This window comes from Equus asinus, chromosome 1, assembly GCF_041296235.1.
Source record: "Equus asinus isolate D_3611 breed Donkey chromosome 1, EquAss-T2T_v2, whole genome shotgun sequence".
NCBI classification, from domain to species: Eukaryota; Metazoa; Chordata; class Mammalia; order Perissodactyla; family Equidae; genus Equus; species Equus asinus.
Genome location: NC_091790.1, coordinates 36,384,519 through 36,399,864, shown reverse-complemented (window position 1 = coordinate 36,399,864; position 15,346 = coordinate 36,384,519). Strand labels below are relative to the sequence as shown.

The following is a 15,346-nucleotide window of genomic DNA, read 5'->3' as shown; positions in this document are numbered from 1 at the left end:
GTCTCTAAGTTTTGAAAGCAATGTAAATTCTCTAAGAAAGCTGGACAGGAGTCAGCAAATTACTCTGCCACCAGAAAGGCATTTTAATGATACTGACATCTTTTTTCCCCTAGTAACAAGGTTTTTTGATTCCTTCTAATTTTATATTTATCCCTATTGACATAGCATCCTGACTGGAATCTCGATTCACAGAAATTCAGTAGGTGTTTTCTGCCATGGCTCCAACCCAGCAGAAATGAACACAAGGAAAACTCTTGGATAATCTAAAACCTGGATGTCAAAACTCTAATATCTTGAGTTAGCCAAATAGACAAAAAAAAAAAAAAACATGCATTTATGCCATTTACAATTACTAATGAATATAATTCCTTTCTTTTTCTGTATAGAAAATAAAGCCAAATGATACCATCAGAGTCCAAGCATTCAATTATTGTCCTAGTATGAACCTGTACTCAAGGTCAAAGCTTATCATTATTTAAACTCACGATTGCAAAGATTACTTCTTTGTTCACAATGGTTTTCCACTAAATCTTTGAAAATATATTCTGTGTATGATGAAATCTACACTTATCAAAACAACCTACCTCCCAAGTTCTAAAGCACAGTCTTGAAGAGCCTGTTTGTCTTTAAGGCATTGTTTCAGAAACGCTTGAAACTCTTCATTAGCCTTTGTAATTTGTTCCTGAATGCTACTGACGATTTGTTTAGACACATGTGCGTACAAAGTTTGTCCTTCTTGAGTCACAGCATCAAGCTTGCTCTGCCCATCACTGACTGAATCCAAAATGTTCTGTTTGGGGAAATAAAGGTAATACGAAATGTCTGCTATGATGCAGAGACCCTGGTGCATGGGAGCATGAATTACAATTCTGAGCTGAGACAGTGGAGCAAGAGGAGACAGACAGAGCCCAAAGGAAGAAAGCCTTTGACAAAGCTGGAGGGAGAACGGTGTACACAATTGGACATAGTCAAGGCTCATAATGGAGCATGGTGCCTGCCAGTCAGTGGAACCACTGAGGACAAGCTGTGAACAGCGGTGACCTGGAAATGAGGAGGTTTTCGTCAAGGTCTTGTTCTCAGTCTCTCCCCATTCTCACTGCCCCAGCCTCGCCCAGGCCACACCTCCTCATAGGGTTAGTGTCATCTTCTAACTGGTTAGCCGCCTCCAGCCCTCCCCTCCTCCTTTGATCCACTCTGCTCACAAAGCCCTGACTTCAGATCCTTTCTTTTCTTGGTATGCACCTCTCCCTTGGGAAAGACCACATGCATGGGCATAGCTTCGACAGAGCAAAAGAATCTCAGTACTGCTGTGTTGCAATTGTCACTCAGACTTTTCTTTGTGGAGTTCCACTGCATCTCAAGCTTAAACTCACCCTGCTTCCTGCAAAACCACTTCCTTTATTATAATGATGTTCCTACCCTATTAATGAATTATCTACATAATTGTCATCACCCATTCAGACACAAAATCCTCATGTCCCTCATTTTTAAAGGTTTTTTTTTATACAATGCTTAACACAGTGCTTTGCTCAGACGAGCCACTTGAAAAACTTGGCTAAAACCTAATTTGAACCTAGCCTTCTGTCAATTGTTGCTTAATTCTACTTCACAATGGCTTCTCCTTTCTGAAGTCATACGTTTTCCAGTCAGTAAAACCAATAAAACCTATAATAGCTATTGCTTTAATTTGAATATATCCCAGCTCTGAATGTAGATCATCAGTTATTAAAAAACACAAGCCAGGTCTTCTTTTTAAAACTCTTCCATGCGATCCTGATATAAAATAGATATAATTATCTATACTTTTACTGCTATAAAAATTCAAACTAGATTTAATTTTGAATAAATTCCAAAGAATGGTCAACAGGCTAGAAGAGAGAGGAAGGGATCTAGAAATTCTGGAGTTCTACCTGAGTTTTTCAAGTTACTATTCATATTGCCCATCTCCTTATGACTCAAGAAATCTAATTCTGTTATGGAAGAAAAAACATATTGAATAATAAAAGAAGATTTGGCAAAAGAGATGATTTAGGTCTGACCTGAGGGCACTTGAGTACCATATGGAGAAGAAGAAAAAGTGCTTCCTTCCAGCTTTTGTACCTGGAGATCATGGAGCTTTGCTTCTAGAACTTTGCTGTCACCAGTTCTATCAGATGATTTTTTTGCTGCTTCCTTTGTTCCAGAAAACCATTCTTGAAATTCCCGCATAGACTCTTGAAAGTAGTAAAAATGAGAAAAAAAAAATCCAACACATTGAATAAGCATCCAGGATTACCATAATGAATTAATTCTGGCCTTTAGCATCTTGCCTTCCAAAATATTCCACAAAGAAAATAATAACAATAATATAGAAAATAGTACAGCATGGTCCACAATCATGACTGTTCATGGCAAAATTGAGAAAGTATCTCAAATAAAAGATAGAAAAGATATTCGTATTCCAGGAATGTCTGATTTCCCATTGTGTTTCTTTCTTTTGGTAAAGAAAGATAATTAATTGTCTGAATATGTAAGAGTAAAAGGCAAGAAATGCTCTAGAGGTGACAAAGCCATTTTTATGGCAAAGGAGAAACCATCTCCTCTGTCCTCCGTCCACGAAGCTGACCTAGAAAGTCATTATGTGTCTGCATCAGAGCATAGGCACATGGTGTGGGAAGCTGTGTCATGAACATATGACAGCAATTTCCTGGATTATATGGCTGTGCCGTTTCATGACCTCTCCTAACACCTGAGTTTACTGCATCATTTCATCACAGCAGTGGAAGTAATTTTCCACACAAATAAAAGAAAACCCAGATGAAATTCAGAATCATCAAAATGGTGGATTCCTACTTTCTGGGGAGAAAGAGGAAGAATTCTGCTGATGGTGAGAGTCCGTGCACAATCCTTCTATTGCTCAAATCTCCACTCTCAAACAAATTTAAAATTATATTCTTGTGGGAAGTTTTCCCAAACTTTTGCTGGCGGTTTCTAGGCAGCATTTCGTTTGGATTCCTTCTCGTAAACAAACCATTGACGCTAAGGCCTGTCAGAGCTCACCATTGAAATGTTTTTCCAGAGAATCCTGAAGGCTGGCCTGTGTTTTGGAGCACAACTGGCTCACAGCCTCATGTTTCTTTATCAGCCCGGTCATTGCACTGCCCAGACTCTCCAACTCAACTGAGTGGTACTTGCGACACAAGCTGTTGAGATTTTCCTGGGTGGAGCTGATGTTGCTTTGCTGACTTTGGAGTTCTTTTTGTATTTCCTGTAGAATAAAAGCATGCCATGAAGGATATCCACCACATTCAAGAGAAATACTTCAGCTACTCCACTATGGCACTTTGTTTGAATCTGAAATTGATGCTGTTGAAATCCACTCAGTAATGTTTACATTCTTGTGGGATTTTTTTCAGTATTTGTGATAGATCTGTGTTGACACTTTCAGAAAGTTGCCCAGTTCTCCTTAGGAACAACTGTGAACACCTGTTGGGAGACAGCTAGGAAGATTTGGGTTATAGTCTAGGATTTCAAGCAAATCAAACAAGTCCTTACAGATTCGAGCCCATGACCTTTGGTAGAGTCAATTGATTAGAAATTATTAATAGAGTCACCCTCCTAAGTTCGCATTCTTCAATAGGCCACTTGGGCTTTGTTTCAAGGTCAGAGGCCCTACCAAAAGCACCAGTAGTTAATTTAAAAACATATGTCCTCAGTCTCAACTATAGTAAGAAAATATGTTGAAAGAAAACAGATTATCTATCCTGAAAAGTCAACTTACAATACAAGCTTTAAAGACAGTGGATCAGAAATGTCATCTGTAAACATGAACAGATGACATGGAAGTGGAATGTCTTCTCAGCAGCTTTTTAAAAAAATATATCCTTCTCTAGATGAAAGTAGTCATACTGACCAACAAAAATAAAGTATGAAAAACTATTTGGCATTCAAGTTTGAAAATTCAAGGAAATTCAAACAGTTCTTCTATAGGTTCGACCCTTTTACTAAAAAAATATGAAGAAGCATGGCCTATGAGCAGGCCTACAGCAACGCATGCTTTCTGATTTTAGATTATTCATCTTTGATTTCTTACCACCTGCATTCATTTCTCCACCTGTTACTTACTTTCCCACGTCCCATATCATGAATTAGTCGGTCTAGTGGTAACATGGGTAACTGAGAGCAGGGGTTATATCTTGATTATAGTAACCACAAATGAGGAGAAGTAATATTTCAACTGAAGTATAAACACTTAATAATAGTTTATGACCTACCTTCACCTTTCTCAACCCTTCGCAAGTCTCAGTTTGGGCCCAGTTCATCAACGATTCTTCTAGTTTTGTCAGCCAGGTTGTTATGTCATTAATAAATTTCTCCACCTGTGTACTCTGGGCAGCGAACTCTTTCAAGGTTCCTTTTGCTTCTTCGGTAATTTCTTTGGCATGCTCCAATTTCTGCCTTAAGTCTGCTTCTATAAACTAACCATAAAGTAAGATTTCATTAAAATCTGTGAAAACCAGAACGCTCATTCGGTAGGAATTCCAATTGTGTGCATCTTAATTGTGAAAAAAAAAAAAAACCACATAAGCCTAACCATGGATGCTAATTCAACTTTTCTAAGCAGGAAAACCAGTGGGTATAAGTCGCCAAACACTTTGATGGGAAAATGGAAAGAGTGAGGATTGCGGTTAACATTGGACATTAAAGTGGAAGTTTCAACTGAGGTTGCAGGGAATATGCGAGATGCCATGTTCCAAAAGCAGGTCTAGACCTACACAGAGTTAGCAAGGCGGTCACAAAAAGGCTGCTCTTCAATCTCTCCGGGAAATGCTCATGCATGTTTTGCTCTGATGTAACCACTACTTTGGACAAACACCACTATCAGATGCTCTCATAAAGCAATTTTACTTGTGTCTCCCACTTTTAAATATTCAGGGAGGCTAGATCTTCACTCCTCCTGGATGATTTAGTTCAGGAGGGCCTTGACTTCCCTGGCCCCACAGATAATAAAAGGACTTATAATCACGATAAATTGCAAACAGTTTCAATTTCATAATTAAAGCATCCAGGCACATTTACTAATCAGAACTTTGCACATAAAGTTAACTTAAAGTTCACGCTTTTATCTCAGCTGCAAACAGGAAGCCCGCAGTGGAGAAAGGGGCCGCGTGCCTCTTTTTGTCTTTCTTCACTTTATTTCTATTCCCCCACTTTCTACAGCTCCTGACCCCTGCAGGCTCAGACAGAAGAGAGGTGGGTGAGGGGCTCTGAAGTTTTTTGACAACTGTTGGGAGCTGGCCTCTGTGCTCCTAGGCCAGGCAACATTTCACATTCTTTCCTCTCATGGGCCTTAGCCTGTTGGCTTTTCTGCAACTCCCCTCACCTCTGCGACTTCCTCCTGGAGTTCCCTAGATGCAAGTGATGCACTCTTCTCTGACTCTTTACTTTCTCCTTCCGCAGCCTGTGGGCATCTCTTTAACTTCTCAAGGCTGAGGCCTGTCATCCCCCAGAAAGCTCTCTTTGATAACCTAAGATATCCACAGGCTGTTGCTCTCTTCTTTCCTTTCCTCTCAAAACTCACTTCTGGGTCAGAGGTCACTCTCTAGCATTCACCCCAGATGACTCTGCGATGCAGGCCACTCAAAATAATCATTTCTCTGGGGCTGGCCCCGTGGCCGAGTGGTTAAATTCGCGCGCTCCGCTGCAGGCGGCCCAGTGTTTCGTTGGTTCGAATCCTGGGCGCGGACATGGCACTGCTCATCAGACCATGCTGAGGCAGCGTCCCACATGCCACAACTAGAAGAACCCACAACGAAGAATACACAACTATGTACCGGGGGGCTTTGGGGAGAAAAAGGAAAAAATAAAATCTTTAAAAAAAAAATAATAATCATTTCTCCTTTAACCAATACATCAGCAGTTAGCTAGCCTGTCTCCTACCCTTTAGGGCTCTCATGGGGAGTTAGATACTAGACACCTGTGTCCGCCAACAAGGAACATATGTCATACTCTCCAGGTGGGACCACTGAAACCCTTCTCCCGAGGCTTGAGGTAAGTGCAGGCCCTCCCACACCTCTTCCTTCAGTATTGGTAGGGGTGGGTGTGTGAGAAACCAGAGTCAACAGTAGCTGTCTCCTAAAACACTGCCTCCGTCTTGACTCCGCGAAAGTCCAACTGTTGCCCATTTATATCCTTGACACAAGTGGCACGCATCAGCTCTCCTCCTTTAGTTTTGCATATGATTAGCACTCCCTTCACCTCTTTTTGCTTCAGGTGAAACTTCTAACATTCTGTCACATGTAATCCACCGATGGTAATAACTGATGGATACACAGTCTCAGGTCAGAGAAAAAGTATAGTGATCAAGCAAGATTGATGGGTTAATGAGAATCAGTAAATAAGGGACAAAGGCAAGAAGGGAAGAAAGAAAATGTAGAGAAAATCTATGAGGTCAGCAACAAATATAGAGGTTTGTTATATAGCCTGGAGCCTGTGGTGCTGGCTGCCAACAGAGACCCACGGAGCTGGTTGCTCTTAGCTCTCCCTCACTGAAGCAGCCCGGGTTTTCTGGTCAGAACTGCTCTACCCTGGCCTGTGGATTGGTGCCATCTAAAGAGCCTTAAAGGGAGATTTGCAGTGGTGATCCTTCCAAATCCAGTTATTGAGTGAATGAATTAGTGAAATCTCAATAAGGATATCATTATTCGCGGATGTGGTTTCTATTCTTGTCTAGACATAAAGTGGTCCAGGAGGCAAGCTGGATACTACTTCCAAAATTTAGCAAGGAAAAAGGGAACTAATCTTATTATAATATTTGAGTTGGAAATATGCTATGAATACTGGCAGAAGGAATTCTAAAGATGTTAATCTTTTAACCCCCATATATGATAATATCCACGTTTGCTTGGAATTATGATGATGATAACAATGAGAATATATATATACACACGCACACACACACACACACACACACACACACACACATATATATACATACACACACATATATATATACTTTTTGAGAGAGAAAGAGTCTAGTAGACAGTAGTTATTACAAGTCTCAGTGAGTGCTTACCTGAAGCTCTGGTGGTGTTTCCAGATTTTTAGTTAATTCTTTAAGATCATTAACTTTGGAATGAAGTTCTTCCAATCTCAAGGCTTTGTTTTTAACTTCAGACTGCCAAAATAAACAACAAAGGGGAAAGGCATAACTAATCCAAACATTGACACACTACATTTTGAATTTCATAATTTCAAGAATTAATCTTGTCAAAACGCCCCAACTTTAAGCCAGGGTAAAAAAAGAAAAAAAAAAAATCTCTGTTTCGCTTTCTGTGGGCCGCCTTTATGAATGCGGGAAGATGTCACTATTAACTTTCCCTGGGAATGTGAGGGAGTTTGCAGAACTTTCTTCCCACCCTTTTTTACTGGGAGAAATAAAAAGCTTCTGGAAAAAATTAAACACTGACCAAAAGTCTTGAGTCAGTGGGGATTTTCAACAGACTGTCATTTTCTCATTAGCATTAATATCACTGGTTACTATGGCAGCATTAAACTCTTGAAGTATTTTGAAGCAAATACACATCAGGAATGATTAATTACCATAGACTATATGTAATATATAGGAAACATTTCAAATAAAAATGTAAAGGATATTAAAGCAGAAATCAGGTCAATTAGGAAATTGACATCTAATATTTTGCCTTTTTTTTTTTTTTTTTGCACCAACACTAACAGAAAAAGAAGGAAGAACAAGCAAAGAATCATTACTGAACAAATTAGATGCTTGTAAGTATCATTCGTTATTTGGGGCCACAAAGGAACATTTAATCAAGTATCCCTCTCAACTTAAATATCCTATTTTGGTGCTTTGTGGACACTAACAAACCTCCTGATACTTTCAGTCCCGAAAGTAATTTATTTGTGCAGTAAGATGTGATGAGCTAACTGTCAGGCCCATTGCCACTTCTCCAGAAGCAGACTGGGCAATTAATCACACCCATGCACCTACACTTCCTTTGCCGCACTGCAGCAGCAGTGACACTGTTAGGCACTGCGCTGAATGCAGTTCCCTGATTTTATTAGCTGGTGTACCACACAGACAGTCAGCAACATAAAAACCCATCTCTGGGAGGGACTGAACCAGGACATATCGAATGCCCACTGACGCCCAGTGGCTCCCTGGATCCCAGAGTCAGGAGTAGGAGTGAACTATATGTTGGCTTAACAACTGGCTCTCCAAAAATTGGCCCTGATTTGTAGCATTTACCACCATTTCGAACTATAACATGATGCCACTGCACATGGAGCTGGAAGAGATGCACAGTAGTCCACCGTTCTACAGTATGTCTACCACACAGATACAATAAATGTCAATAACTTGAGTCTAGATAACAGTAATATGTAGAATACTAATTAGGACGTGGTAGATTTTGAGTATTCATTACAATTTATTTAATGGTAACTTTATTTACAATTTAATTGTTAATAATGGTTGGGTTTAACACTGGCTTGTAAAATTCCTGAAAATGTAATAACTGAGTTTTACAAGGTAGGACAAGCTCTATTCCAGTACACACCACTGTTTGAGCTGTAATGTTAATTTAATGTCAAAGATAACAACTAAAGAGACTGTGGTCTCCTTCTCCTAAGTGTACTTCTGGTCTGGATAATTTCCCCTACTTCTGTTTGTCCTTAGAAATAAGAAAAATCTCTAGAATGTTCTTTGGGTCAAAGACAGCTGGATAGCTTAGGTAATAGAGATGATTCAACTCTACTGTTTTCAGACTACAGTCATTCACTCATGTATGTATCATGTTCCTGTGTGTGCCAGTCACGGTGCTGGATGCCTGAGCATACAATGGTGAACAGTCTCGGCCCTCACCAAGAGGACAGTCAGTTATATGCTTTGTGAAACACGTTATCTCTTGTCCCTCTCTTTCCTTTTACCTTGCTTCATTTTTCATCATAGCCCAATGACTACCTGACATTTTACACACAACATATATTATAACGTAAATACCATGAGAGTAAAGACTTTGTTTTACTACTATATTCTCAGTGTCTAAAACAGGCTCTGACATATTTTAGGTACTCATTAAGAATTTGATGAGCAAATGAATAAATGAATGCAAGAAATGGGAATTTTAAATGTTTAAAATAAACTGGTGACTAGAACTTTCAAAGGCCACATTCTGTGGAAGCCTGTAACACTCCAGTCTCCAGTTTCTTCCATTTCTGAAAAGGAAGTGGAAGAGCCCAGCACCTAGAACTAGTGTCCAGCACATGGTAAGTACTCACTAAACATTTTGTTTGAATGAAGAAAAAATAAATACTGAGTCATACTGAATTACAAACACTTTCAATTGGTTTTCCAGTAGGAAGGTGCCATACTCTCAGATGAATGGGAAAAATTATAGATTTTATGGGATTTTAGTTTTATGCTAATACTTTAAGCAAGGAGCCCCAACTAAGAAGTGACAAAAAGGCAAAATTAAAAAACCACAAAAACCCTCTTATCCACAGCCTATTCAACTTTCAAGCAAATAGTAAAAGTTAAGAGTTTTGTTTCACTCATATGTATCTTGAAAGGAAGAATGAACTTCAAAACAAAGAAACAATTTTCCTTGTATTCTGGTCAATTAGCTCCCATATGAGGGTAGAATTTACCTCAAATTCTTTTAGGAATTCTTCTGCTTTGAGGCTGTTATTCAGGTTGCTGATGCTTTCGGCCAGCTGTGGAACAGAAGTGTTTGACCATCCGTCGATCTCCTCTTTACCTGACAGTACATCATTCCAAATGGACAGGCTTAGCCTCAGCTTATCCATGTTTTCCTCAATTCTCTCTGATACCTGGGATAGGAAATAGAAGCCAGATCATTAATAGTCTGAGTCTTTAAGATGCTCTTTGCCCCATCAAATTAGTAAACATGTCAATGCTTCCTTAATCAGAAAATCATATTTTGATTGAAAAAGTTTTACAAAAGTTATCATAAACCAGTTGTACACGTGACTCAGGAAGATGCTAACCATTACATAAATTCTTTCCGTCACTGGGAGGGTTGATTGAATTTCCGAGACATTTGATTTTCATCTGTAAATTAGGAAACTAACTACAGATCTATTGGAGTCCATTATAATGCAACTCACTCTGAGGTTGAACTCTACAGGATAGGAGTCCATCTAGGGCAGAATTGAATTTATGTCTGAAAGTGGCACAATAAGCCCGTTTATTTATAATGCTGGGATGTAAAAATAGACTTAAACATGTTTACAGGATAAGTAAATACAAAGGAGAGCAACCAACTTTGCATGCTTAAAGCATTATTGCTTAATACTCTTCCCATAATAAGAATGTCCTTTTAAAAGTGGAGGAACATAAGGTTTTCTGAAGTCACAAAATTATTTGATTATAGTGTGCAAAATCAATGTCTAACATTAGTAATTTAGCTTAAGTAAGGGAACCCATTGTAGGTTGAGCATCTGAACCTAGATAGGGGGGCAAAGGAATCACTGGGCTTTTGAGCTGGAAGACAATGTAAGATATGTATGGATTGAAATGTAGAGTTCCAGAGAGATCAAGTAACCTGTTCTCTGATCACACAGCTAGTAAATGACTGAGCAAGAACTAAAATCCATGGATGTAAATTATAAGTCCAATGTTTTTCAATGCAAGATTATAGTCATTACTTTTAAATTATTATACATTATGTTTTAATATTCTGTAGGGTATTTATAAGTTATTCTTCTATTTCTATCCATTATTCCAGAGCTTTGAGATGAAAAATGTATAGAGTTATAAATTTGTTGTGATTGAAGCTATCGAGTGAAACTCTAGAAAATCTGCCAATAAATTTTACCAAAATAAAGCAAATAATTCTTTTACTATTACTAAACTTTATGTGAACACTGTTTTTCTTCAGAATATCATTTCGCATTTTGCATTAAAAGATAAAAATGGAATTCACATCCTTGAAAAATCCTTGGCCCAAAAACGTGATTGAGAGTGTGATAAACTGTTCATAGGGTCCCAGATGATGAGCTTACATCCAGCCATTTGTCCACGGTGTTCTCCATGTCTCTTTTCACCAAGGTGAAATCACTACTGTGAATTTTTTTCAGCTCAGATAACAGCTGTTTTCCTTTACTGGTAAAGTTATCCAATTCTTTCTGCTTATTACACATTTCGTTCTTGGCAGTTTCATGCTGCGGACATAAAGGTTTCTTTAATTAATAAAATAATCAGTGATAAGAGTTTAAAACCATTTGTCCCTGAAAAATTTAATTCATGGTTGACCTTATGCAGAAACCAGTGATATTAATTAACTATATGAACATATATAATGTAATTTTCTTGAATTGCTATAATCCTAGGATACCAATATTCCTAAAAAAAAAAAAAAAAGGGTTGAGCTTTTTAGTGTAAATTATCTACATCTATATGTACCAACAAGAGTTGAATAGAGAATCTATTATGAGTAAAAATCAGATGTACTAAAATAGTCTATTAAAATAAACACATTTTGAATTATTACCTTGGATAGGGCCCATTTCAGGTCCTCCTGATCTTTTATAGTAGTTCTGGTTGCAATCACATTGCTGGCCTTTTCTAGGACTTTAGATACAGCTGACTTCAGATTCTGGTATTCTCTCATTAAGTCAATAAGTCCACAGCATTGACCCTGGCTGTAATGATGACAGAAAAAAGATCATTTATTATCATGTATCAGGAAAGGAAAGAGATTCCTATGATTAGACTTGATACATAACTACATAAATGTTTTCACAGATGAATGATGGAATCAAGAGAAAACCGTATTTCTGCCTACTGAGGTCAAAACATTCCTGGTCAGGTTGACTTAACTCTAATGTCTAATTATTCTCCACGAATGAAGAATGCACACAGCCACTAAAGCAAAATCTGTGACCTCAGTGACAAGCAAAGATGCAGCATACGTTCTTGACAACTCAAACTTACATAGATGTCTACAAATTTTTTTTTTTTACGAAGATTAGCCCTGAGCTAACTAATCCCAATCCTCCTTTTTTTGCTGAGGAAGACTGGCCCTGAGCTAACATCCATGCCCATCTTCCTCTACTTTATATGTGGGAAGCCTACCACAGCATGGCTTTTTGCCAAGCGGTGCCATGACACACCTGGGATCTGAACCGGCGACCCCCGGGCTGCCGAGAAGTGGAATATGCGAACTTAACGGCTATGCCACCAGGACAGCCCCCAACAAATTTTTGTTTTTTAATTTTTCCATGATTTAATTACTTCATAATGGTGCGCATCATGGGAAAGCAAAAAAAACCCTCCCAAAACAAACAAAAAAACCCAAACAAAACACTGCTGAATATTGAAAATATATATGAGATTTTCTTCTCCATTTCAGTGACACAAATTTTCATTGACTATGAATCCCCTGAAAAATTGCCAAAAAAAGATAATGTTTTTTGTTTATAAGAGTAAAATGCCTTCGAGCAAGGAATTCTCTATTAAGAAATTTTTGCCAAGAAAGAGATGTGCACTAAGTTTTAGATAAAATGATATTCTCCACAACGTCATTTATAACAGGAGAAAAAAATAGAAATAACCCACATGCTAAAAGTAGGCACTAACTGAATGAATTCCGATACATTTTTATAATTGAATACTGTGCAATCTCAATACGTCACAATTTAGGAAAATGTTTAATATCATGAAATAAAGTTTGTGCAACATGATTAAAAAAAAGCATACATTAATAGTCTACAGTATACAATGTGCTCTCAATTTTGTTTAAAAGGCCTTTGTATGTGATGTAAGGTATGTATTGAAGTTCATTACTTTTTAATGCATATGGAGACCACCTATTCCAGGACTATTTATAGAAAAGCCTATTCTTTCTCCATCAAATTGCCTTTGCCCTTTTGTCAAAAATCAACTGAGGGTGTATTTGTGGTCTATTTCTGGACACTCCATTTGTTCCATTGGTCTGTATGTTTACCCTTTAGCCAACACTGCACTAAAAGTGAGTAATGTGAATTCTCCAATTCTTTTTGTAAATTATACTGTTCCAGGTCTCTTGCCTTTACATATAAATTTTAAAATCAGCTTGTCAATTTCCTCAAAAAATTCTGCCAGTATTTTGCTTGGGATTATATTGGTATAAAAAAGAACTCAATAATAAGAAAACAAACAATCCAAGAAAAATTAGCTAATTTGAACAGGCTGATTTGAATAAGATATATAGATGGCAAATAACATATCAAAACATGTTTGATATCATTAGTCATCAAGGAAATACAAATTAAAAACACAAGAAGATATATCTACACATCTATTACAATGTCCAACACACAAACAAAAACTTGACAACACTAGGTGCTGGAAATGATATGGAGCAATTGGAACTCTCATGCGTGCCTAGTGTGAATGCAAAATGGTACAACGACTTTGGCAATTTCTTATAAAGTTAAACACACATTTACCTGATAACCCAGAATCTCACTTTTAGGTACTTACCCAAGTGAAATAAAAACTTACGTACACACAAAAAATGGAACACGAATGTTAATAGATGCTTTATTTATAATTGTCCAAAGTGGAAAGACTCCATTTATATGTGATTTTGAAAAAGACAGTACTACAGAGACAGAAAACTGATCAATAGTTACCAGGGACTGGGCGTGAGGGCGGGACTGACTACAAGGAGACAGGAGGGAATTTTTTCAGGTGGTGGAACTGTTAGTGTGAAATGTGATAATCAGGATTGTTATACAACTGTATGAGTTTGTCAAATACATAAAGTTTAAGGGTGTAGACTGCAAAGGGTGAATTTCGCTGTATGAAAATCAAACCTCAATTATAACCAAGTACAACAAAACAACAACAACAAAACCAGAGGTTAAGAATCTCATGGTAGCACTTTGAAACTGTTGAAACTTTTGCTTTTAAGCATTGAATTTCACATGCACGTAACTGTTACCTCCAGATAACGTCCTCAATAAAGTTCTGTAGGACACTCCATTTTTAACGTTACAGAATACCTAAGATGGCAAAAGGTATTTAATTCTTGGTCACACCAACGCAAATCAACAGGTAATGGCCCAATGTCACAAAATAAGTAGAAGTTAAAAACAACAATTGAGAGATTTTGGACTTACTTTTCATGAATGAGTTTTTTGGTATCATTCCAGGTGACTTCTAAGCAGTTGATCTCCCTATCAACTTCAGGTGCAAAGCCTACATCTTTCTGGGCAATTTGCTTGGCTTTATCTTTCAACCAACATAGTTCATGCTCATGAGAATTCAATTCATCTTCCAACTGATTAAAGACTCTCAGCCTGTAAATTAAAATATTTTACTATTAATTTACTAAAGGTAACGAACTAATATTTCCTTTCCGTAAAGCACACATATAGCTAGAAAAATTCTTAAGACACCAATTAAATTAATGCATATCAACTGGTAAAGATGCTTTTAAAGTTAACTTTGCATAACTCAGATTGTACCCCAGAAAATATTTAAAGCCTATTTCACCACTCATCTTCAACTTTCTATTAAGTTTGTATTCTTTTTTAATTTTGCTTTCATGTATAAAGCTCTTAAGACTAGGGCTGACCTTGTAGGCAAAGTAGGAGAGTACTTATTGCAAGGTCGTGTTGGTAAGAAATCCTTTTGTGCCATGAGGTCAAATTCATGTAAAATAGTGTTTAAAGATCACGGTTGTTTCATTCAAAATAAAAACAGCTTTACTGAGCACCACATAAATATTTATTTTAAAAACTTAAATTGCTGGCTTTATTGAAAAGATTAGTATGAGAAAATGATAATTTTTTCTGTCCCTAATATATTAATATTTAAGCATTTGTAAAAAGTGGCCACATAGAGGCAGCCATTGACTCTTTCATGCTTGCATTTTAACATAGTGCCGTAGAGTTTGTAAAGTGAGTAAACATGAATTATCCTATTTAATTCCCAAAACAAAGGGGCCAGGGGCAGGCATTGTCATTAGCTCTGTCTTACAGGAAGAGAGGTGACTTGCCCAAGGTCATACAGTGAGGCATAAGCATGGCTGGGATTCAATACAGCCATCAATTTAATGCAACATTTTCTGTAGCCTCCGTGTGACTTTGCTGAGTTGTGTGTTCTGAGTACCGATACGGCTCTTGAGTCCAACCTGGGCCTCCTTCTCCAGCAATTTTAGGATCTCCTGTCTGCCTGGCCTCGGCAGGCCAGAGAGGGTGATGTGGCCTTGCAGCACCAATCCTCCCACTGATTTCCTAGGCCAGTCCTTTGACCCTTTGCCACACTTGCTCCTCATTCTGTCTTTACTCTGGAGGCCATTTTTTCCTCCCCAGATCTAATTCCCTTTTGTAAGTT

At 37.8% G+C, this 15,346-nt stretch overlaps 1 protein-coding gene across 24 annotated transcripts in view; it reads right to left on the bottom strand.

Moving 5' to 3' along the window:
* The window catches only part of SYNE1 (spectrin repeat containing nuclear envelope protein 1), a 445,076-nt gene that overhangs the window by 244,532 nt on the left and 185,198 nt on the right, over positions 1-15,346 (bottom strand). For all 24 annotated transcript variants that reach the window (XM_070488115.1, XM_070487809.1, XM_044761490.2 and 21 more), the window contains 9 exons: positions 14,128-14,307; positions 11,514-11,664; positions 11,026-11,184; positions 9,649-9,831; positions 7,055-7,156; positions 4,254-4,457; positions 3,040-3,247; positions 2,101-2,213; positions 585-790 (listed from right to left, as the gene is read on the bottom strand). In XM_070488115.1, coding sequence (XP_070344216.1) covers positions 585-790; positions 2,101-2,213; positions 3,040-3,247; positions 4,254-4,457; positions 7,055-7,156; positions 9,649-9,831; positions 11,026-11,184; positions 11,514-11,664; positions 14,128-14,307 — 1,506 coding nt within the window. The remainder of the gene's footprint in view (positions 1-584; positions 791-2,100; positions 2,214-3,039; positions 3,248-4,253; positions 4,458-7,054; positions 7,157-9,648; positions 9,832-11,025; positions 11,185-11,513; positions 11,665-14,127; positions 14,308-15,346) is intronic.